This window comes from Miscanthus floridulus, chromosome 5, assembly GCF_019320115.1.
Source record: "Miscanthus floridulus cultivar M001 chromosome 5, ASM1932011v1, whole genome shotgun sequence".
Classification (NCBI taxonomy): domain Eukaryota; kingdom Viridiplantae; phylum Streptophyta; class Magnoliopsida; order Poales; family Poaceae; genus Miscanthus; species Miscanthus floridulus.
Genome location: NC_089584.1, coordinates 98,670,415 through 98,692,521, shown reverse-complemented (window position 1 = coordinate 98,692,521; position 22,107 = coordinate 98,670,415). Strand labels below are relative to the sequence as shown.

Genomic DNA, 22,107 nt, shown 5'->3' with positions numbered 1-22,107 from the left:
TGGTGTGGCTTCGCTTGTAGAGTTCGTCCTCCACAAGAACAAAGGACTTGGCGCGACGTGTGAGCCATCGAGCTTCCGTCTTGTCCATTGGCAGTGTGTCACAGAGGAGGTAGTCGAGGTAGAGTACCCCCTAGTCGACCAGAGGATCGAGCTCTGTTGTGGGGTCTTCTTCAAGCTCCATGACTTTAGGGCCAGATGGAGCCGATGGTTAGTCAGCCCCCAAGGCTGAATTGGGGGGCCATCATTGGCCTATTCTAACCAGTCATAGCAGATCGAGGGCTTATGTTGGTCGATGGCAAAGACACCGGTAGGCACCGACTCACGGCTGGATGCCGCCTTCGCAAGCGCATCAGCTCGAGGCGCCTCGGGCTGTGATTGAGCTCGAGGCCGTCAAACTTATCTTCTAGTCGTCGAACTTCATGGTAGTATGCAGCCATCTTGGCGTCATAGCAGCTTGACTCCTTCATGACTTGATCAATGACTAGCTGGGAGTCTCCTTGAACGTCGAGACATTGGACACCCGACTCGATGGCAATGCATAGGCCGTTGACAAGCGCCTCATATTCAGCCACATTATTTGAGGAGGGGAAATGGAGACGAACCATGTACCTCATGCATACCCCGAGGGGTGACACGAAGACCAGTCCTACGCTGGCGCCCTTCTCCATCAGTGATCCATTGAAGTACATCGTCCAGTACTCTTGATCAACGACCGTTGGTGGCATTTGGACCTCGGTCCATTCCATAATGAGATCAGCTAACACCTAGGACTTGATGGCCATTCGAGGGGCATACGTAATGCCTTGATCCATCAGCTTGAGTGCCCATTTTGTGGTTCTCCCCATGGCATCCTAGCTTTGTATGACCTCACCGAGGGGGAAGGATGTCACAACCATTATCGGGTGTGACTCGAAGTAGTGGCGTAGCTTCCTCTTTGTGATGAGGACGGTGTATAGGAGCTTCTAGATTTGGGGGTAGCGGGTCTTTAAGTTAGATAGTACCTGGCTAATGAAGTACATAGGGCACTATACTTTGAGGGCGTGCCCCTCTTCTTCCTGCTCCACTACCAGGGCGGCGCTGACCACTTGCGTGGTGGCCGCTATGTAGAGCAGAAGGGATTCTTCCTTGGTGGGAGGAACTAGGATCAGGGCCTTTGTTAGGAGCTGTTTAACCATGTCAAGTGCTTCCAGGGCCTCATATGTCCATTCAAAGTGATTGGCTTTCTTTAGAAGTCGATAAATGTGGAGACCCCGTTCATCGAGGCGTGAGATGAAGCGACTAAGCGCGGCGAGGCACCACATAACCCATTGTACCCCCTTTATGTTCTAAATCAGGCCCATTCTTGTGATGGCCAAGATTTTCTCTGGGTTGGCTTCGATGCCACGCTCGGAGACGATGAAACCGAGCAGCATGCCCCTCGGGACCCCAAAAACACACTTCTCAGGATTGAGTTTGATGTCGTTTGCTCAGAGTTTTGCAAAGGTCTTCTCAAGATCAGCAACGAGATGGTCAGCCCATTTGGACTTGACCACAATGTCGTCAACATAGGCCTCAATGGTTCGCCTGATGAGGTCCCCAAAACATTTGAGCATACAATGCTGGTATGTAGCCCCAGCGTTCTTCAGACTGAACGGCATCGAGATGTAGCAGAATGATCCAAACGGGGTGATGAAAGATGTCATGAGTTGGTCGGACTCTTTCATCGTGATTTGATGGTACCCGAAGTACGCATTAAGGAAGTAGAGGGTTTCGCACCCTAAGGTAGAGTCAACTATTTGGTCTATGTGCGGCAAAGGAAATGGATCCTTTGGGTACACTTTGTTGAGACCCATAAAGTCAGTACACATCCTCCATTTCCCACTCTTCTTTTATAAAAGAACGGGGTTGGGTAACCACCCTAGGTGGTACACTTCCTTGATGAATCCAGCTGCTCAAAGCTTTGCGATCTCCTCACCGATGGTCCTACGTTTCCCCTCGTCGAAGCGACGTAGACATTGTTTCACCAGTTTGGAGCCTAGGAGGATCTTCAAGGTATGCTCGGCAACTTCCCTTGGAATGCCTGGCATGTCTAAGGGTTTCCACACGAAGATTTCTCTGTTGGCGCGGAGGAAGCCAACGAGAGCGCTTTCCTATTTGGAGAGCGTGGTACCAATGCGCACTATTTTTCCCTCGGTGCTCCTAGGGTCTATGAGGACTTCTTTAGAACCCTCCATAGGCTCAAAAAACCTAGTTGACTTCTTGGGGTCGGGTGCTTCTTCGGTGACCTCCTTCTTGATGGCAGCGAGCTCTCCTGAGGCGACGATTGCTGCGGTATGATCGTAGCACTCGACCTCGCACTCATAGGCGCGCTGGATGGAGGTGCTGACAGTGATGACCCCACCAGGGCCCGATATCTTTAGCTTGAGGTAGGTATAGTTGGGGACAACCATGAACTTCACGTAGCATGGTCGTCCCAGGATGGCATGGTAGGTTCCAGGGAACCCGACCACCTCGAAGGTGAGGGTTTCTATCCTATAATTGGATGGATCCCCGAAGGTAATGGGTACATCGATCTGCCTAAGTGGCATGGCCTACTTTCTGGGCACGATGTAGTGGAAAGGTGCTCCGATTGGGCGGATGCGTGTTCGGTCGATGCCCATTTCGTCAAGCGTCTTGGCATACATGATGTTGAGACCGCTGCCTCCATCCATCAGAATTTTGGTGAGCCGCTTTGTGCCGATGATTGGGTCGACCATGAGCGGATATCTCCCTAGATGCGGGGCGCTATCCGGGTGGTCGGTTCGATTGAAGGTTATGGCGGATTCTGACCACCGAAGAAAGGCAGGCGTGGTCGGTTTGGTCGTATAGACCTCGCGGCGGGTGATCTTCAGGCAGAGCTTGGAGTTGTAGGCCTCTAATCCCCTAAAGATCATGAGGCAGCCATCTGATGTTGGAAAGCCATTGTCCTTCTCCTCAGTGTCATCCATGGTGGGGGCAGGGTCCTTTTCATGCTCCCCTTTGTTGGAGCCTCAGGACAAGAACCGCTGCATGAGGCTATAGTCCTTGTACAGATGCTTGATCGAGAAAGCACGGTTTGGGAATGGCCCCTTGAGTAGTTTTTTGAAATGGTTCGGAGTGCCCTTCGTGGGCTTCCGACCACCCTTTTGATCAGCGATAGCCACAAGCGAGCCCTTGTGCCATTGCTTTTTGTTCTTCTTTTTGGTGGGACAATTGGAGGCACCTTTGCCGGTGTCCTCGTCTCGCCTCGCCTTGCCATTGAGACGATCGAAGATTGCTCTGACCGCCTCTTCACCAGAGGTGTGGCTAGTGGCAATGTCAAGGAGTTCCTTGGTGGTACATGGGCCCTTGCGTCCTAGCTTGTGAACTAGGGACTCGTAGGTGGTCCCGGATAGGAAGGCTCCTATGATGTCGGCGTTGGCAACGTTAGGTAGCTCGTTGCATTGCCGGGAGAAGCACTGGATGTACCCATGGATGATTTCTACAGCCTTCTACCGGTAGGTTTTGAGGTCCCATGAGTTTCTAGGGCACTTGTATGTGCCCTAGAAGTTCCCCAAAAAGATCTCCTTCAGGTCCGCCCAACTCTAGATTCTGTTGGACGGTAGGTTTTCTAACCATGCTCGTGCTGAATCAGCCAAGAACAGTGGAAGATTGTGGATAATGAAGCCGTCATTATCCACACCACTGGCTTGGCATGCAAGCCAATAGTCTTCGAGCCATAGTCTAGGGTTTGTTTCCCTAGAGTACTTCGGGATGTTGGTTAGTGGCCGGTACTTTGTTAGGAAGGCAGCGTTGAGGATGTGCTGGTCGAAGGCCCAAGGACCCAGCAGGCCGAGGCTTAGGCTCTAGTCCTTGCCACTGTCGTAGCGTCTGCCGCGATGAGGATGATAGCCGTGGCTGGCTCCCTCTCTTAGATCATCGTGGGTACGCCTACGAGCATCGAGAGTGTTGCGTGCGTTGCGGTTACGGCCGAGACGCTAATGCACCGGGACTGTGGCATGTTGCCTGCTGCCCTATGGTGCCTGGTGGACTGACGCATCCCTACCAGGATGCCTGAAGAGCGTGTGTTGGCTGACGTTGAGCTCACGTCGCTGAGACAATGAGCTCTCTGCCTGCTGCGCCGCCGCACGCTCGAGCAACGTGAGAATCTCGTGATGAGCCCGACAATCCTCGGGCGATGTGGCTTCTAGAAGACTGTGGAGCAGGGCCACTGTAGTGGCAATGTTCTGGCTTGCCCGAGCGAAGCGGGGGAGGGTTTCATCATCGGCGATGATCCTCCGGTTCACATCGCGAGCCATGGCGCGTGCGCGCCCACCGCCTCTGTGGAATTCTATCTCCCGATCGAGCTCCATGCATTCCTGCTCAAGCTAGAGTCACGCCTCCTCGATCTCTCTATGTTGGGGTTTCAGATGCTCCACCCTTATGTAGGGTGGGGCCACTGTTTCCCCTCAGCTTCAACGTTGAGGTTGTTCGCCGAGGTAGCCTCCTCCTCGGGGATGCTTTCGACGTGTCCCTCGAGGGTACCTGTCATGAAGCATTCCCGAGAGGGGTGATGGCTCCCCCTGCTAGAGTCAGAGCCAGAGGGCATCCCCGGCTCCTCTAAGAGGAGGTCATGGAGAGATTCTGTGACATGTTTGATCACCCCCATGAACTCATTGTTCATGTGGAATGGGATCATGCGTTGTGCCACAAGGTGGCTAATGGTTGCCGTGGCGTTGCGGAGACCGAATGGAAGCACTATCGAGACGCTCTGTGTGGGGTGTTCTAGAGAAAGGGTGAGGCAGCACAGGTCCTCCCTAGATGACTGGGGTCCTAGGGAGACGTCGGGTCGGCGCTCAAGCCTCCCATAGTTGATGCTGATAGTGTGGAGAGGTTGAATGGCGGCAATACCAACTCTCCTCCCACCATGATGATGAAGTCTAGGTCACCAAAATGCATGTGTGCGCCTAGGACCCAGCTGATTGCGTGGCTAGCCATCCGTGGCCCTATGTTAATGTCGAAATATGCAAAGGTCCCCTACCTAGCGCGCCAACTGTTAGTGTTTCAAGTAAACACCAACTAGTAAATTTGTATTATTGAGTGTTAGGCCCGGATGGTGTGCTAAAAAGACACATGGTTTATACTGGTTCTGGCAGAATGTCCCTACGTCTAATTCATGGTTGCTGCTCATGTTATTTGCAATGAAAGGTTCATAGTATGAGATACAAACGGGCAAGAGAGGGACAGGCCCCAAGTCTCTAATAGAGAGGTCGAATGGGTGCTGAGAGCTTGGATGCTGCTTAGCAATGTGGAGTGATGTGTGTGGAATTGATCCCGTCTCCTTAGTGGGGTGTCCTGCCTTCCCTTTTATAGATTAGGGGGAGCAGGGATTATAGATGGGAGAAAGAAGAAAAACTAGAGGCAAAGAAGGTCCTTCGAAGGTGTTGGGTCTTCCTTTTCCTCTGAGCCAGCCCTACTGACACGGGAGATGGTGCTAGGGATAGCTCCATGCTGGGCGTCTATCCGTTGATGATGCCACGCTCTGACTTGATCAGTAAGTGGTCATGTCCCATCCCGCCCTGGTGGGTGGCACGATGGACCAAGGTGTTGATCTGTAATCCCATGGGGAGCGGACAGCGTAGTGATTGCACGTCCGTCACTGTAGAGGACGTGAGTCTCCACTTGGACCATAGTGGTTGTCGTATGGTTTCTGTCAGGATCCGCACCCGAGGGCCAGTGGTGGCGCCCACAATACTGTAAAACAAATGTTGGTGCCTACAACACTGTTAGGGCTCTGACATGCCCGGAAGGGCCTTAAAGTACCCATCTTGTCATATCCTGATGGTACTTTCCTACAGGCGTGCAGGGTGTGGTCCTCAATATTGCGATTGACTTGAGTGTCCTACCTTATCTATGCGTGTAGTTACAAAGGAGCAGTGTGCAGACATCGGGCGAGGCAGAGCTAGCCCCCAGACATTAGGCAAGGTGGAGCCAGCCCTCAGACATCGGGCGAGGTGGAGTCTGCCTTTAGATATTGAGCGATGCGGAGCCAACCCTCGGACATCAAGCGAGGCGGAGTCTGCCCTCAGACATCAGGCGAGGTAGAGCCAGCCCTCGAACATCGGGTAAGGCAGAGCTAGCCCTCGGACATCGGGCGAGGCGAAGCCAACCCCCAGACATCGGGCGAGGAAGAGCCAGCCCCCGGACGTCGGGCAAGGCAGAGCCAGCCCCCGAACATTGGGAGAGGTGGAGCCTGCCCCCGAACATCGGGCAAGGCAGAGTCTGCCCCTGGATGTCGGGTGTGGTGGAGTCTACCCTTAGACATCGGGCGAGGCAAAGTCTACTCTTAGACGTCAGGCAAGGCGGAGCCAGCCCCTGAACATCGGGCAAGGCAGAGCAAGCCCTCGAATGTCGGGCGAGATGGAGTCTGCCCAAAGACATCGGGCAAGGCGGAGTCTGCCCTTGGAGGTCGTTAGGCAAGAGGTGTAGCTAGCCCTTAGACCTTGGGTGAGGCAGAGTCTGTCCTCAGACATCGGGCGAGGCAGAGCCAGCCCCCGGACATCGGGGGAGGTGGAGTCTACCCTCAGACGTCGGGCGAGGAGTCTACCCTCAGACATCAGGCAAGGCAGAGTCTGCCCTTGGTCATTAGGCAAGAGGTGTAGTCGCGCTCTTATCTATTTCAGAAGCATCAACGTTTGATGGTCATTAGCTCCTCCTCTTCTGGTACCCCAGTATTTGGTCCCCGACACCTACCCCTCACCATGGGGCACCGTCATATCCAAAGGTTCCCGTGTACAAAGAAACTACCCATATCCCCCTGGGTCCCCGACCCTACGGGTCAACAGGTAAAGGATATGGGCAAACCCAAAGGAATGACGAACTACCACCTCAACTTAACCCTACTTCTACTCATACAAACCATATGAATGATTAAGCATGAGGTTGAACATGTTAAGATCATAACACACAAACTATATGCTAGTTCATATATCATGATTATAACAAGACAACTATATTCTAGTTCATATGCACTACTATATAAATGATATGAGAGCATGACTATGGAAGAACTCTTCATAGTATTATTCATACCACGATGTCACTCTTCTTCCAAGGAGCCAAGCCCTCCTTGATAGCTTTGCTAGCTCCAAATACTACTACTAAAACTAAGAGAGTACAAGTAAAGAGAGGTGAGGTGTGTAGCTCCAAATGGTGTGTGTGTTGAGAATGAGCTCTACCCCTTCTTATATAGTGAAGTGAGGAAGGTTTGGCGTGGAAAAATAGGAAACACCAAGGAACCGCTATAGCATGGCAGCATGCAACCGCCAGAGCGAGGTGGGGCCGAGGCACGCTGGGGGCGGTGCGGCTGCACCCCTAGCCTAGACTGCTCGCCACCACCTTGCTCTGGTGGGCTGCTGGCTAGGCCTAGGTCGCATTCTCGGTGGTGTTCTACCTAGGTAAGTTGTGTAGGTGGGCTTCTTTATTCATTTCTCTTGCATATTTCTGCATTACGCTTCTTGAATTGCACCTTTTGCTTGGTTTTCCACCTGTATTCGAATGTGTGTCCTGCAAAACATGTTGTCTCCAATACAAGTGGAACTATGTCAATAGTATATGCATATGTGTCAAAAGTATGTTTATTTCTCTTGTTTTAGACATTAATTGGCGGTCGGATTTGATCATTAGTGACCACCAATAGTCGCCGTCATAAGAGGTGCAATCATCAAGGTCTCCATCTCAGAGACCGATAGATGCACCTAAGAAATAAACAAGACCGAAAAAAGTCCTAGAGAGGTGGACTCTGAACTTGAAACTCGTGGGTAGCATTTGCTTGATCTAAGTCTAGGTAATTGATGGATATGATATCAGAAGGTCTGAGCTATTGTTTATCTTGTTCTAAGTGACACTAAAGTTCTAGAGATTTACTTTTTGAAAACACAAAAAATGCTACATGATGAGTTCCTGTATGACAAAGCTTGAATTCCCACTAGAGCCATACATGTTATTTAGACTAGGAAAACTTCCACATATATGCTGCTTATTTTGCATTGAGTTTAGTCAAGCTTTGTTGACCCTTATGAGAGGTTTGTCATGCTCTTAAAATCAAGATCATGTACACACCACCCACATATGCACTACTCCTACACTGAGGGTAGGCGCAAAACATACCATTCCATTTAGATCCACCCAAAAATGTTTTACTCCTACACTAGGAGTAAACACCAAAAATATGCTTGATAGGATATCCACCAAATAAATGCTCCAAACTTCTTGTTGCTATCTCTCAAAAGTTTTATTGCCAAAAAGAAGCATGTGATATGTAAAAGTTATTCATGAAAGAAAAGAAAGAAAAGAGTTGAGAAAAAATGGGCAAATGTCCGAGATATCAAAACCAATGGGAACTCATATTGCCCGCCTGAAAAAATAGGGAAGAAAGAAAAAAAGAAGAGAGATGAATAAGATAGCCCATGTTCTCTTGCAAAAATATTTTCAAGTTCCAAAAGAGAGATATGTTTTCAAGGAGCATAGTAGAATTAGGTTAGCCACCATATATATCCACCGTACATCCACACACATGCACATCTTGATTTCATTGTATGACTCAACTTTCTTTGGATCCAAAGTTTGACTTTACAATATATGTATTGCAAGTATGTTGTTTCATGCTATTTCCAAGGTCACAGAAAGCGTGTAGTGGACAAAGGCCCACCTAGTATTTTGTCATATGTTACCTTGGACATGATGTTGGTACTTGCTCCTAGGTCATGGAAGGCGTTGTGGAAGACATGTGGGTCAATTGAGCATGTGATTGTTGGGCGGCCAGGATCTTCTTTCTTGGTGATGAATGGTGGATCTATGAGATGATCGTGGATTTCACGACATAGAGGCTTACCGAACCTCATTGAGACCATTTTAATAGATTCGAGAGAAGTTTCAGGTTGGCCCACGATCTTTCTTGAATCAAAAATAGGTAGAGCGACAGCAATTTGAGCTATTTGAGTTTCAATTATTTTATTAAAGCTCAGTTGATTTTTTACATAGGAGGATAAAGTTTCAAGTTTTGAATTTATATTTTCAATCATTTTATCATTATAGGCAAGCTTTTTAGTGATATTTTCATTTATTTTAGCTTGGCCTAAGACCAATTCTTTAAAGGTAGGTTGATTCAAATGGTAATTTGAGTTGAAATTCGAATTACCTCTTTGGTATTGTGGGCGCGACTGGTTATTCCCCCATTATCTCCTCATTGGCGGAACCCATTATCGATGTAGGTGGTGTCTTCATGGGTCTCAGGGCAGTCATTCCCCAAATGGCCAACATTGCCACAGACTTCGCATGTCGTATGCAAGTCCATGGCCTTGACGGTGCCATATATTGCTTCTTTTATGGTGGCATGCTCGTCAAGCCTTTTTAATAGGAGATCCATTTTTGCGGCAACCACATCCGTCTCCTTCTCGTTATGCATGCCTTCTTGTTGTTTGTTTGGCCTTTCCTCCCCCAACCTTGATTTGACACCATTTTCTTGATGAGAGCCATAGCTCCACCGATGGTGAGAGAAAGGAATGCGCCTCTAGCAGCGACATCTACGTGACCCTTCGACATGGGCGTCAGCCCCTCATAGAAGTTTTGGAGCACAAGCCAATTTTCCATCCCATGGTGCGGGTATGTCTGGATGTAATCCTGCAACCTTTCCCACGCCTCAGGGATGGATTCCATTGAAATTTTCTAGAAGTTCAAAATTTTCCCCCTCATGGCATGGGTTTTGCCCATGGGGAAAATTTTCACGAGGAACGTCGTGGAACATTTGTCCCACGTGTTGACGACTTCCTTGTCCTTGTAAAACCACTATTTCACCTTCCATGTGGGGGCGAAGGGAAACAGACGGAGCCTGATGCTTGCTAGTGTGACATCTTTTATGACGATGGTGTCACACAGCTCAAGGAAGTGTTGCAAGTGAGCACTTGCGTCCTCGCTAGGTAGACCACAGAACTAGTTTGCCTGCACCATCGTGATTAGGCCAGTCTAGAGCTCAAAGTTTTTGGTGCCCATGTTGACAGCGGGCCCAACGGGCACGTTGGCAACAGCAGGGGTGGAGTAGTCGTGGAGTGACTTGGCCATGAGTGAAATAGCGGATGGTGCGGGGGTGACTAGTTCAACTGCCGCTGGAGTAGCGGAGAAAGAAGCAGTACGGGACATGTTCTTCCTTAGGGATGCTTCTAGATTATCGGTGTAGTTTTCTAACAAGACAAGTTGGTCATACACTATCATGTCTTCATCCACAATAGGAGAAAACGCAAAAGATTAACCTACAGGAGCAGTGGCTACCATACATGCATATCATCATGAACATGTCCTACTAGATTCTTTTAACCAATGCCTTCCCCGGCAACAGCGCCAGAAATACTTGTTGGCATTTCTTAACGTCGTTGCTAGAATTAGCAACGCCGCAAAGAAATACCTTAACGATAATTCTGAACGATCCCAGAACGAATCCTCAAGCGCACGGAATTATCGTTGTAGCATTTCACCCGGAAGTATTCAGAGTATTGTTATTTATATTTTCCCAAAGGAAGGCATGGTGCTAAGAGTCTAGCATGGATATGAATAGGATAACATGACTGTATACCAGACCATTACTCAGTACAGGGGTAAGCCATGATAGGTTTTAAGATAGTGTGACACACATTCAGGCCAACCTCAAGGATAAAAGAAAAACAAAGAATAAAATAATATTTCTAAGTGGAACAGGCATGTTCTAATATAGCCATGCAAAGAATAGTGAGTAATCATACATATACATGGTTAAGAGTTAGAACTAGGTATGAGATGGGTCAGGAGACCACCGAGTACTAGTCTGCTAGCAACCTCAAGTGGCAATTTAGACTCCTACACCCTACCTGAACGTGGGGGATTACAAGGGACGGACAGGGCTATCACCACCTGCCACCTACACCTCAACCAGAGAGTAGGAAGCGACCTGGTCTAGGCGCTCTCTCCGCCACAGAGACGAAAGCGACTTGGTCTAGGCGCAACTAGCTGAATCAGACGATAGGGTTGTCGGTAAAATCTTCAACATCTCGGTTTCCTTTAATGCTTTCATCCTTACCGATATTCTAACGACTTATTGTGTTTCTTTGTCCACAGCCCTAATGGCACAACTGGAAGCCCTTCAGGTGGCAGCAGGTGACGCTGTCGACGCCCTAAACGCTCGAGGCGACACTTTAGAGGCCCACCTCCAAGATGTTCCTATGCGTGCTAAGGAAGTGGCCCTTCATGGCATCCTCCGTGGCGTTGTTGTCGCCCAAGCAATCACCCAGACACGCTCGGGGCACGATCTTTGCTTGGTGGAGCCTGGCTTCCCGGAGGAGGAGAACCCCGACTACTACCAGGACTTGGTGGATGACTTCTAGGGGGTCGGCGCCACCGTGGTAGACATAACCTCGGCCGAGGAAGTTACGAACAACATCTTCCTCGGCCCTTAGTTCGTAGCTAAGGGTTATGTTTGTGAATAAATAAGATTTCTTCTTGCACTTGTTCTCCGTATTTTGTCTATGATCACTCCTTCTCCTTTAGTGATAGTCTCTGGATTGATAACAAAGATCCCATTACAGAACTTAGACCTTAGGTTCTTTAGTCAGTCCAAAAATAGCCGATCAGACCGAATCGGCTAATTTTCTAGAGTCGGGCTAACTTGGGATAAGTGCAAAACATAGAGCCGCATCAAGCAAATTCCATCCAAATATGTGGTCCAGAACTTGAGTGACAATGTAGTTGCAGAAACCGACGCCATTCACTTAAATATTTCAAATATGACTTGAGCGGTCTTGAACTCGCAACCTTTAATTCTCATGCACTTCTGATTCTATGTTGTCTGGCGCAAACACTTAGCCGATGCATTCTCTAACTTGTACAAATCTTTCATTGATCGACTTTCAAAGATCTTCCCAAGGCTTCCAAACTGCACTTGTCTTCAAATGATTTAATTCTGGGAGCCAGCCCCCGGGTCCAGTTTGCAACGCAGAACAGTGGTGAATGACTTTTTAAATCCGCACCCTAGAACCGAATGAGAATGCAGAAAATCTCAGTGAAATGTAACTTCCTTGTGTTCACGATTTCCATAACTTCCACTTTCTCATTCGGCCACGTGCGGCCTTCTCGATTCTTGGAACAGCCTCTCGCTTTCCATTAACTACACTTTACTTCCACGCGGCTCGATGAACCTACCCCATGCCATCTTCTGCTATAAATATATCCCATGGGATAATTGAGAGGTCACATCTGCGCTTGCCCTCACTCTCACCACCGCACAACTTCTCTTTCTCCATCCTTAGATCAAAAAACTTGGTCCTTAGTAGAGAGCAATGGCGGACGGCAAGCGCCCTACCAGCGATGTCCCAGAAGAGGATCTTCCTCCGCGCTAGCACCTTCATATCCCAAGGTATGTTAGAATTGTGTTCCTAATTTTCTAATGACTATATGATCTCAATAATTTTGCTCTGTAGGAATGTTACTCGAGCCGGTGTCCAGCATCTGTTGGCGAGGTTCGAGGCACAGCCAGCGGCATCTGCAACCTCCTTTGTCGACTCCTCATACTCATATAATGGAGATGATGCACGGTGTTATCTCCACAAGTGGGACGAGGCATGGGTCATCATTAGGACGCGACCAAGGAGACTGAACGCCTAGAAGCCGCCTTGGCCGCCTCCCAAACTGCCCTCGCCACCGTGGAGGGGGAGAGCAGTGCCGCCCGAGCGCGACTAGCCGATTCCGACGCCAGGGTCACAGGTAGGCCCTTTAGAAGAAACCATGTTCTTCTATTATTTTGTTTCGTCGTGTTTCCTTGATGACCCTTTCTCCTTTTATTACAGCCCTGACCGAGGAATTGGAGGCTCTCCAACTGATGACAAACAATGCCGTCGGGGCTCTAAATGCCCGAGGTGACTTGTTGGTGAATCACCTTCATGACATCTCTGTATGCGCCGGGGAGATCGCTCTCCACGGCGTTCGTCGCAGGGCCGCTGTTGCCCTGATGACTACCCAGGTGAACTCTAGGCTTGAACTCTGGGGGATCCAGCCTAGCTTTGCTGGTGACGATGATCATCATGAATTGGTGGAGGACTTTGCCGCGCATGACGAAGCCACGGCCAATGCTTCTTCGGCTAAAGAAATCATGAATAATGTTTTCTTCAGCCCTTAGATTATATCTAGGAGCATGAATGAATAAAGATCTTTTCTTGCGTTCTACTTATGCATGGGTGTCTTCTCTTTGATTCATATATGAAGTGCCCTTTTAATGTCTACTCCGTAGTGCGACTATTGTTGAGTTGTCTTCCGTGAGACCCATATTCATTTTCTTTTATTTTGCACTATAGGCGATGCGTGCCGCATCGGCTTTTGCCCTCTTAGGCTGAATTAAGATCTTTATTTTTTTTATCCTAAAGGCGATACTCTGTTAGTACCAGCTATCAATCCTGGTGGTAACCTGAATTCTGAGTTACAATTAACCATCAGGGCTCAGGCTCCATAACGAAAAATTACTTTCAAAACAGCCGACGATGAATCAAGCACCAAATCACTTATGAAACCCCAAAATCGTCGGTTGTCAAGCTCTTTCAAAATGTCTATGCGTTTGAATCCAATCTTGACTCCTTAAAACAGAACGGCTATATTCTAGCGAATTAATTTATAAATGGCAATGTTCAGTCGTTCCGTACAGACCAATGGAGGAGCCATCAAAATAAATTCTCAGAGGCGATTGCTTGGATTGACTGTTGATGTTCATCGTTGATCCTAATGATGCCTCCCTCCCAGATCTTGCCAGAGAAGCATTTAGTCTTCAAACTCCCAATATGTTGGATCGGTTGTTGCCACTCACAGACATTACAAACAAAACCACTTTGGCATTGTCTCCTTGCCACTGAATAAGATATTGGTGCATTGTCGATGGAATGCAACATTGGTGTGGATCCAATCACGACCCAAGAGCAAACTGTATGTTCCTTTACCATCGATGACGAAGAAAATAGTAGGTAGGGTCTTACTCCTAATCATCAATTCGACGTTGATTGCCCTCGGGTCTCGGACGCATTGCCTCCGAAGTCCTTCAACATCATATCAGTTTTGAGCAGATCTTATGGGCCCTTCCCAAGCTTGAGGAAGGTAGTGTATAGCATAAGATTGATTGCAGCGCCTCCATCGACTAACATCTTGCTCATCAGCTTTCCATCAACAAATTCTTTCATGTATAAAGCTTTTACGTGACGATGCTAAGATGGTTTATCAAATGTGGCTTGCTGAGACTGGTGTTGACACAAAAATGTAGCAATGTGATCAACACACAGCAAACCGGATGATCTGAGTAGAACGAGACTAGAGATCTGCTTGGCTTCAACACAGAGCCAACCAATTCTAAAAACCCAACGACATCCAGTCGATTTGACCTATAATTGATAAGAAGAGAAAATCTTATCAATAATTTAAAGTGAAACATGTCGGTGTTGCACCAGACGGTTCCAAATGTACGGCTAGATAGCCGATTCAATAAGACTATCGACTAAATAGTCGATATCCGGCATATCCATGGAATGAAGATCTTTAAATCAAGGATTATTGGCTAATATTAAATGATAATAATATGAATCAAAATAACCGATGCTCATGGAACATCAGAAAGCATCATCGACTAAATGGAACATGATCGATATAAAGCGTCGAGCCGATAAGTTTGATGAAAAGAGTATAACATGCGAACAAATCAACTGTCTAATATAAATAAATCTACAACAGTTTGAATCTAATCTATTATCATTAACAGTGAGGTTTGATCGGATCGATGTAGCTATGATAATGATAACAAACTAAAGCCAAGAGAATCTATAAAACCATCTATATGTTGACAGATTCATAAAAACATGCTATATGCATGAGAGTATAGGCAAATCGGCTAAAATAGCCAATGTAGTCATAGCAAACAAACAGAGTACATATTTTGATCATGAACAAGACCACTAATCGATAATTTCTAATCTAAAGTCTTACAAGTGAGGTTCAACCGGATCGATGCAGCCATGGTAGTGTCATTAGATTAGATCTCATTAACTAGTAAGTTTATTCAAGATTGAAACGTGTCTTTGGATGCATACTATGTTTGATTGGAATAGAGATAAAACAGTCGATCTAGCGGAATTAAGCCATCAATTATAAGATTTAAAGCATGACCAGATCAAAGGACGATCAATTAAGATGATATGATGTCGATCCATCTCTGTCTCAATCGGGTAATTTGTTATAATTAATAAAACATTAATTATAACAAGATCGATAACCGATGAATCAACATAAAACAGTAAGAAAAATCTTACTAATTTTAGCAGATTCGATAACTGGTGATATTATATTAAACAAGTTATTTAACACAAGATTGATAACTTTGAGCTATATTATGATTCGTAAGAGATCAATCAACTGATGCAGCCTTACAAACTACGATATAGATCAATAACTATCTTATATTATGGTTCATAAAAGATCAATCAGCTGATGCAGCTTTACAAGCACAATACAAGTTATGACGGTACTCACAAACAAGCTGGAGGTCGATTAGTCAATGCGGCCCTTTTTGCCGAAGAACTCATCGAGATCTATAGTACCCCTACTCCTAATGCGATGGTGAAAGCCAGAAAGATTGTATTGATTGAGTGTTCGTCCTCTTGTACAATAATCAGGGTCTAATATTTAAACCTGGAACTCAAATATAAATCCTACTCAAATACGACTCATTACAATTCTTGAAATAAAAGAAAACTTCCTAACTTAATAATAACTTGGACCCTAATTTTCCTTATTTGTAGAATCTGACACATCTTCCTGACGCCATTCAAGCAAAGTCCATTGACGTCATCTGCTGATGTCATCTATAAAATAGTTGATTCTAACATCGCATCTAAATCAGCTAATACCGATTCACATCTAATCGATTCCCTGATGACACAATCCTGGAAGCTTCGAGTTTCCGCATTCTTCTTCCTAAATTTTGGTGTAAACACATGCCCCCAATTTTGGGATAAAGATGATTTTATTCCAAAATTTCTATTTATTTGCTCACCGTGTTGCAATTGCTCATTCCGAAATATACGTGTGACTCCTGATTTCTCGGGTTGAATTCTATATAATACCTCAACAGTATCATTTCCAACTTGCTCGGACTACTTACTTTCCCCTTTTCTCTTGAGCAAGCTTCAATAGTCAAAACCGTCACCACCAAAGCCTTAACCCTAACTGATCTTCTGCTCTACCAAACTGCTGTTCAAGCCACCTTTCTACAACCTTCCTCAGATTCAAATTCATTTTGGCTGCAATGGCGACCAGCAATCACGTTTATGAGATATGCCTTCATATTTCTGTCTTTTAAGTATTAGCCGCTACTCTGTATTTTTCTTTCTTCTTAAATTCATCCCAACTGGTTTCTAGGAAATGAGGAATGAAATTTTAATTCCATCAGCTGTTGTTCCTAATACCTTTTATCTTAGACCTATGGGCAATCCTGATCTATCTGATTTTATCAACCAAGAAACCAACTGAATCCCTTCAAACAATCTGTAATAGATTTATCTTCCTAGAACACCAAAACTCCTTTTAGAAACTGGCCCAAAATGCCTAAAGGATGTAGAGATTGGTTTCGCAAGGTATCATAAAAGAAAGCTGGAGATTGAAAATTTTTTGATTTAAACCAATGCTTGACACTCTCACTGTCTGGAACGAAGAGAAATGATTCGCTTCTGATCTCTACATCTTTTTTTTTATCCAACACTTTGAATGCTTTCGTTTTTTGTCACGGTCCAATGACCATTACTTTGGCCGACATCTATATGTTAACCGACCTCAGAATAACAGGATCAATGCAACCTTATGATTTCTTAAGTGCTGGATCCAAAAAATTAGCTAAAATATCGGACTGCACAGGATGGGCGAGTTATATTTTGAATCATATTAGGGCTGGATCGACTGTTGATGATAGAGAACATGTAGCTTTCTTGAATATGTGGCTGAAAAAATTCATCTTTTGTGGGTCATCCTGTGGTTCAACCTATAATCATAAATACTTAGCAAAGCGTTTAGCAACCGCTAATGAAATCTCCCTTGAAAATATCTGCTAGGATCTGCTTATCATCTGATACACCAAGTAGCCGTCCAATTGCTAAAAAATGAACCAGTGCATATCATCAGTGGCCCTTGATGATTCATACAATTATAGCTGAATCTGTACATGCATAAGATTACAAGACCCAATCTCAGGAATCTGAGTTAACCTTCTTCCAACTTTGCTGAAGATTATAAAGGAAAAGAAGGAAGAACTCGACAGTGTATGAATTATTGTGAAGCTACATCAGCCATAACAATTGCTGTTGATGTAAGCCACTTTTTCAAGAAATTTTACAGAGGATTCGATGCAAACATCTTGGCTTGGCTGCCTTATGATGAAGACGAAGATAATGAGCTAGTTCTGTGAGTTAAATTCCGGTTTGAATCAAGTTGTTCAAATGAAACAGCTGCTGCAATTTTCAGTTACATCATCAAACCCTACGTGTTGCCTGCCGAATTTCGCCATGGTCATGACAAAATGGCTACTGCTGCTTGTCTCCCAGATAATCTTTTAACTTATGAATTCTATAACACCTCTTTTGTGGCCCGTCAATTCAGCCATGGTCAACTACCCCTCGGCTATTTTTTAGGAATACTCTGAAGCCAAGAGAATATATCAGTAAAATAATAAAAGCTTCCAGAGTCTTTTAATTGGGGTCAAATCTTCCTTCTCTTTGTCTACATGAATGAACAAGAGCCACCTTCTCTTCAAACTAGTTTGACTCCTGGTGGCAAGAATGGCACTCTCACCTCTTCTGCAACTCAATTCATCCTAACTGTTTAGCTCTGAACGACGACTTTGCTTCTAACAATGAGGTAACTCATCACTTTCCTTTTAGAAGGATTATCAAGTTATGTTGTCAGTTCATCTAACAATTTTTTTTGCAGGGTATCGAATTTAATCCCTCAAGTGTGGATAAGAAAAGGCATCTTATAGAATATTATCCACCCTGTCTAGCCTCAAGAATGAGATCAACTGCACCCACTCTAAAAAAATTGATGAAAACCCCAGCTGCCCCAGCAATACTCACATATCAGTCTTCAAAACACAAGGCAACCCAAGATGTAACTCAGAAAACCAACACTGGAAAGAGACTTTGCAAAACAAGATTATCAATTACTCAGGTAAATTAACTTATCTTCCCTCTTAAGATGATATTCAACTTCTAATTAAATTTCTTTCTTGCAGTCATCAACTATTGCATCTCAATCTGCTTTAGGTGACGAACTACTTTCCCTGGCACTTAAATCAGCATCTGTTAATCTCATCAGCTAATTCTCCTAAGGAGCCGATTACAATTGAAGCAACTGGTGTCCCTGACAGATCCCAGACGAACGAAGATAAGACCTCTCTACTTCACCACCTTATACTACCAAGGTATCTCCTTAAGCCTTCAATCTCATATAGTCCTCACTCTTCTCTGATCCTTTTCTTTTATCAGACACCACCTAGGAAAACATCTCCATAAGAGCAAAGATCTGACAACTCACCAGTTGAAGAGGACCCTGTTGACACTGATACTCAAACTGTCGATTTTCCAGCTTGGCAAACAATCGATCGTAAGAAATTAATATGCTCATTTTATCCTTCTATAGCAATCATAAACTAAAAAACTTCTTGATGCCTGCAGACACTAGCATTGAAAGTCCAGAGCCAATTCAACCGGATGTTAAAAAGGATGTTAACACATCATCGGCTGTTCCTTCTCAGCCAGAATCTCTTTCAAAAAAGATAGTCTCCCTCTCACCATCCATCTCATTGTCAACTCATTTGTTATTTCTAATAAGACTCCTTTTGTTCACACTCTCCAGCTTTGAGCTATTCTTTCAACTTTGAGGAATATATAGACGAAAGCAAAATAAGCTCATCAGTTATTTCTTCTCAAGAAATTTTATCAGATGAGATCAAAAATCAGCTAAAAGACATGCTGCCAATGCTCGAGAGGAACATAGCCGATTTGGTCCAGGACGCAGATCCAATGAGAAGAATCTCCTTAGCCATTAAGGATGATCTGCCCCCAAATCTTACTGAAGTCTTGATACCTCTGTCCAACATCGAAGATCAAGCTCCCAAAGTGAAAAAGACTCAAAGAAACCTAACTGGCCGTGAAGCTTTGATGGCTAAGAAGAACTCTAACAAGCAGGAAGCCAAAGAATTAGCACAATTGATCGATAATCTGAAGAATTCTTCTTTCAAAATTGAACCAAAACTGACTCAGCTGAGTATTAAGCATGCTTTGCTCGAACAGGAACTGAAAAGTGTGAAAGCCGCCATGTATCAAACAAACAAACAAAATTATACATTGATCTTATTGACACTTGATCATAGTTATATACATGCATTAAACAGTTCGTATAAACAATCAAATAAGCGACCCGCTTTAGTTAGTTTGCAGAAAGTTCAAGATAACAGCCTACAGGTTGTAGCGTGTACTGAGCGCAATATATATCGTCATATCAGCAATTAAATCCTAAAAGAATTTAATACCATATTTTGTTATTTAAGATTTCAAAAAAAATGGCCATAAGAAACATTGAAATATACCAGCATCACGGATTGAATGCACCATGTTGCACGATAGGATAAAACGAGTCAAAAAACCAAAAACAGATCCTATTTCCGCAGTATCCATATCTCATGACTGAAGCTACTGATATAAGAGTGGATTAAGCAGGCGTACTTGGCAAATATTGTGCGTTGAAACAGTCAAAAAGGGGGAAAACTAAAATGCCAGAGCCATTTCCCAGGACAAGACTATCAAAACGGATTCATTATTTAGACCTAGTAGCCAAATCCAGAAATCTTATAGATCCGGATGGTTCCATCAGTGTAACCAGCATAGAGCGTGCTTCCATCAGCACTCCAGCTCAAGCATGTGCAGTAGAGCATCTGCATTGTTACACCAATTAATATGTAAGTTTCAAAAATACAACTTCACCAAAGTGGCTTTTATAATATCATAAACGCATCGTTACACCTAACAACCTATAAACATTAGACTGATCAGAAATAGACCCAATAACTGCCAACAACATAAATGTAACAAGTCATAAACAGGAAGCTTTCACCCAATAATATAAAATGGTGAGGTTTTTTAATACCTTCTTCACTAATGACAAATAAATTGAGATGGTTGAGATTGAACACAAGGTGTCAATAAGGGAATGGCACGCAATCATGCTTCTATAATACCGATACCGCAAGCAATCTAACAAGTATAATGTATCTTGCTTCTATAATACGGACACCGCAAGCAATCTAACAACATAGTATAATGTAACGGATAACAAATATGTGGCTTAACAGCATATAAGTGCACACAGGGAGCGACCTGCATTTACATATAGATACTATATGTTCTTATGTATAACTGAACTATTGAGCAGCAGCTCAACCAGACAAAAACTCAGAGCATACATGAATATCATAAAACAAACAATCCTTTAAATTGCAGTTCAGTTCAATGTACTGTCAGTACAGCACAACTAGAGAACATCAAAACTGCAGCTCGCAAACCAGCATGATACAATATCTTCAATTCTTCATATAAAACTACACATACTCATCATCCTAATGCAGGCAACATCATTATAGCTAAGACCTATAAGACTGAGCTATCAAACATATATCATATAGTAGCAACAATCAGAAATCAATCAACGACACATGAATTGAAACATCTCTACGAGTCTGGGTGATTTACAATGATCAATAAAAACATTTTTACTGATTTACATTGATCAATAGATATATAAAAAATGTGAAATGATGGTTGGAAGACTAACCTGGTCCTTTGCGGCCGATACCTCAGGCTTGAGATCCTGGACAACATGCTTTGATTCAAGATCCCAGATCTTTATGGATTCCTCTGTCGCTGCACAGAGCCAGTAGCGGTTGGGCGAGAAGCAGAGCGAGTGGATGATGTCACCCGCGTCCAGCGCGTACAGCCTCTTGCCCTCGGTCAGGTCCCAAAGCAGGGTAACATGGTCTTTCCCTCCGGAGGCGCACAGAGAGCCGTCAGGGCTCACAGCTACGGCGTTGACGTAGCCGCCGTGACCTTGGAGAGTGCAGCGAAGCTTGCAGTTGGTGAGGTTCCACACCTTGACACTGCGGTCCCAGGAGCCGGAGACAATCGTCGGGATGTAGGTATTAGGCGAGAAGCGGACGCACGAAACCCAACCAGTGTGGCCCTCGGCGGCGCCGAGGTCGCCGCCAATTGTGTACTTGCATTCGCCGAGGGTGTTCCACAGCTTGATGGTGCGATCGCGGGATGCGGACACGATCTGGCGGTTGTCGACGGAGAAGGCGACGGAGAGGACGTCCTTCTCGTGGCCGACGAAGCGGCGGGTAGTTTTGCCCGTGGCGAGATCCCAGAGACGGAGCTCGCCGTCCCAGGATCCCGAGAGCGCGAACTGGCCGTCGGAGCTGAGGACGACGTCCTGGACGAAGTGGGAGTGGCCCGTAAGGCGGCGGAACGGGACGCCGTAGTCGGCGGTGGTGGTGCCGTCCCCGGCGGCCTGGACGGGGTTGGTGAGGTCCCAGACCAGCAGCGACTTGTCGCGGGAGGATGAGACGATGAGCGGGGAGTTGTCGATGGGCGTGGCGATCGCCGTCACCACGCCATTGTGGCCGCGCATCACGCCGGCGAGCACCAGGGTTTCCTGGGCGCAGGCCATGGTGGTGGGGAGGGTTAGGGTAAAAGCCGCGGAGGCGCTGAGTGAGATGGGAAGGAACACGGCCGGAGAAGGAAGCGTGGTATTTTATACGTAGGCGGCGTGGGCACTAGGGTTTAGCAGTAGCAGTACCCTGGAGTTTTTGATTCAGGGGATAGATCGCAGCCGTTGAATGCGAGGAACGTGCTGTAGATGATTCCAGGATTGGGTGCCACTATAATGGGCTTCGTTTGAGAGAGAAGAATGGCCTTGGCCCATCTCAGCAGACATGGGCCTAAATCCCAGAAAAACGTAAATAATGGCTATAGCTTACAT

The 22,107-nt window shown here is 45.7% G+C and overlaps 3 protein-coding genes across 3 annotated transcripts; all 3 read right to left on the bottom strand.

Annotated features, from left to right (window-relative positions):
- Positions 1-254: 254 nt before the first annotated feature.
- Positions 255-689, bottom strand: LOC136454989 (uncharacterized). The gene has a single exon (XM_066455206.1). It carries the CDS (start codon positions 687-689, stop codon positions 255-257), a length of 435 nt encoding a protein of 144 aa, XP_066311303.1.
- A 1,440-nt stretch (positions 690-2,129) lies between these two features.
- Positions 2,130-2,567, bottom strand: LOC136454988 (uncharacterized). Its single transcript, XM_066455205.1, has one exon. The coding sequence runs from the start codon at positions 2,565-2,567 to the stop codon at positions 2,130-2,132; it is 438 nt and encodes a 145-aa protein (XP_066311302.1).
- Positions 2,568-19,716: 17,149 nt separating this feature from the next.
- Positions 19,717-21,855, bottom strand: LOC136452736 (small ribosomal subunit protein RACK1z-like). The gene is made up of 2 exons (XM_066453333.1): positions 20,905-21,855; positions 19,717-20,008 (listed from the first exon to the last, which is right to left on the bottom strand). The coding sequence occupies exons 1-2, from the start codon at positions 21,793-21,795 to the stop codon at positions 19,901-19,903; spliced, it is 999 nt and encodes a 332-aa protein (XP_066309430.1). The 5' UTR covers positions 21,796-21,855; the 3' UTR covers positions 19,717-19,900.
- Between the last annotated feature and the right edge of the window lie 252 nt (positions 21,856-22,107).

Bases quoted from the DNA above. Each gene is read 5' to 3' on its own strand.
- LOC136454989 (XM_066455206.1), bottom strand. From the start codon at position 689: ATGTACTTCAATGGATCACTGATGGAGAAGGGCGCCAGCGTAGGACTG.
- LOC136454988 (XM_066455205.1), bottom strand. From the start codon at position 2,567: ATGCCACTTAGGCAGATCGATGTACCCATTACCTTCGGGGATCCATCC.
- LOC136452736 (XM_066453333.1), bottom strand. From the start codon at position 21,795: ATGGCCTGCGCCCAGGAAACCCTGGTGCTCGCCGGCGTGATGCGCGGC. The intron at 20,009-20,904 runs GTTAGTCTTCCA...GTAACAATGCAG, and splicing joins TATCGGCCGCAAAGGACCAG to ATGCTCTACTGCACATGCTT.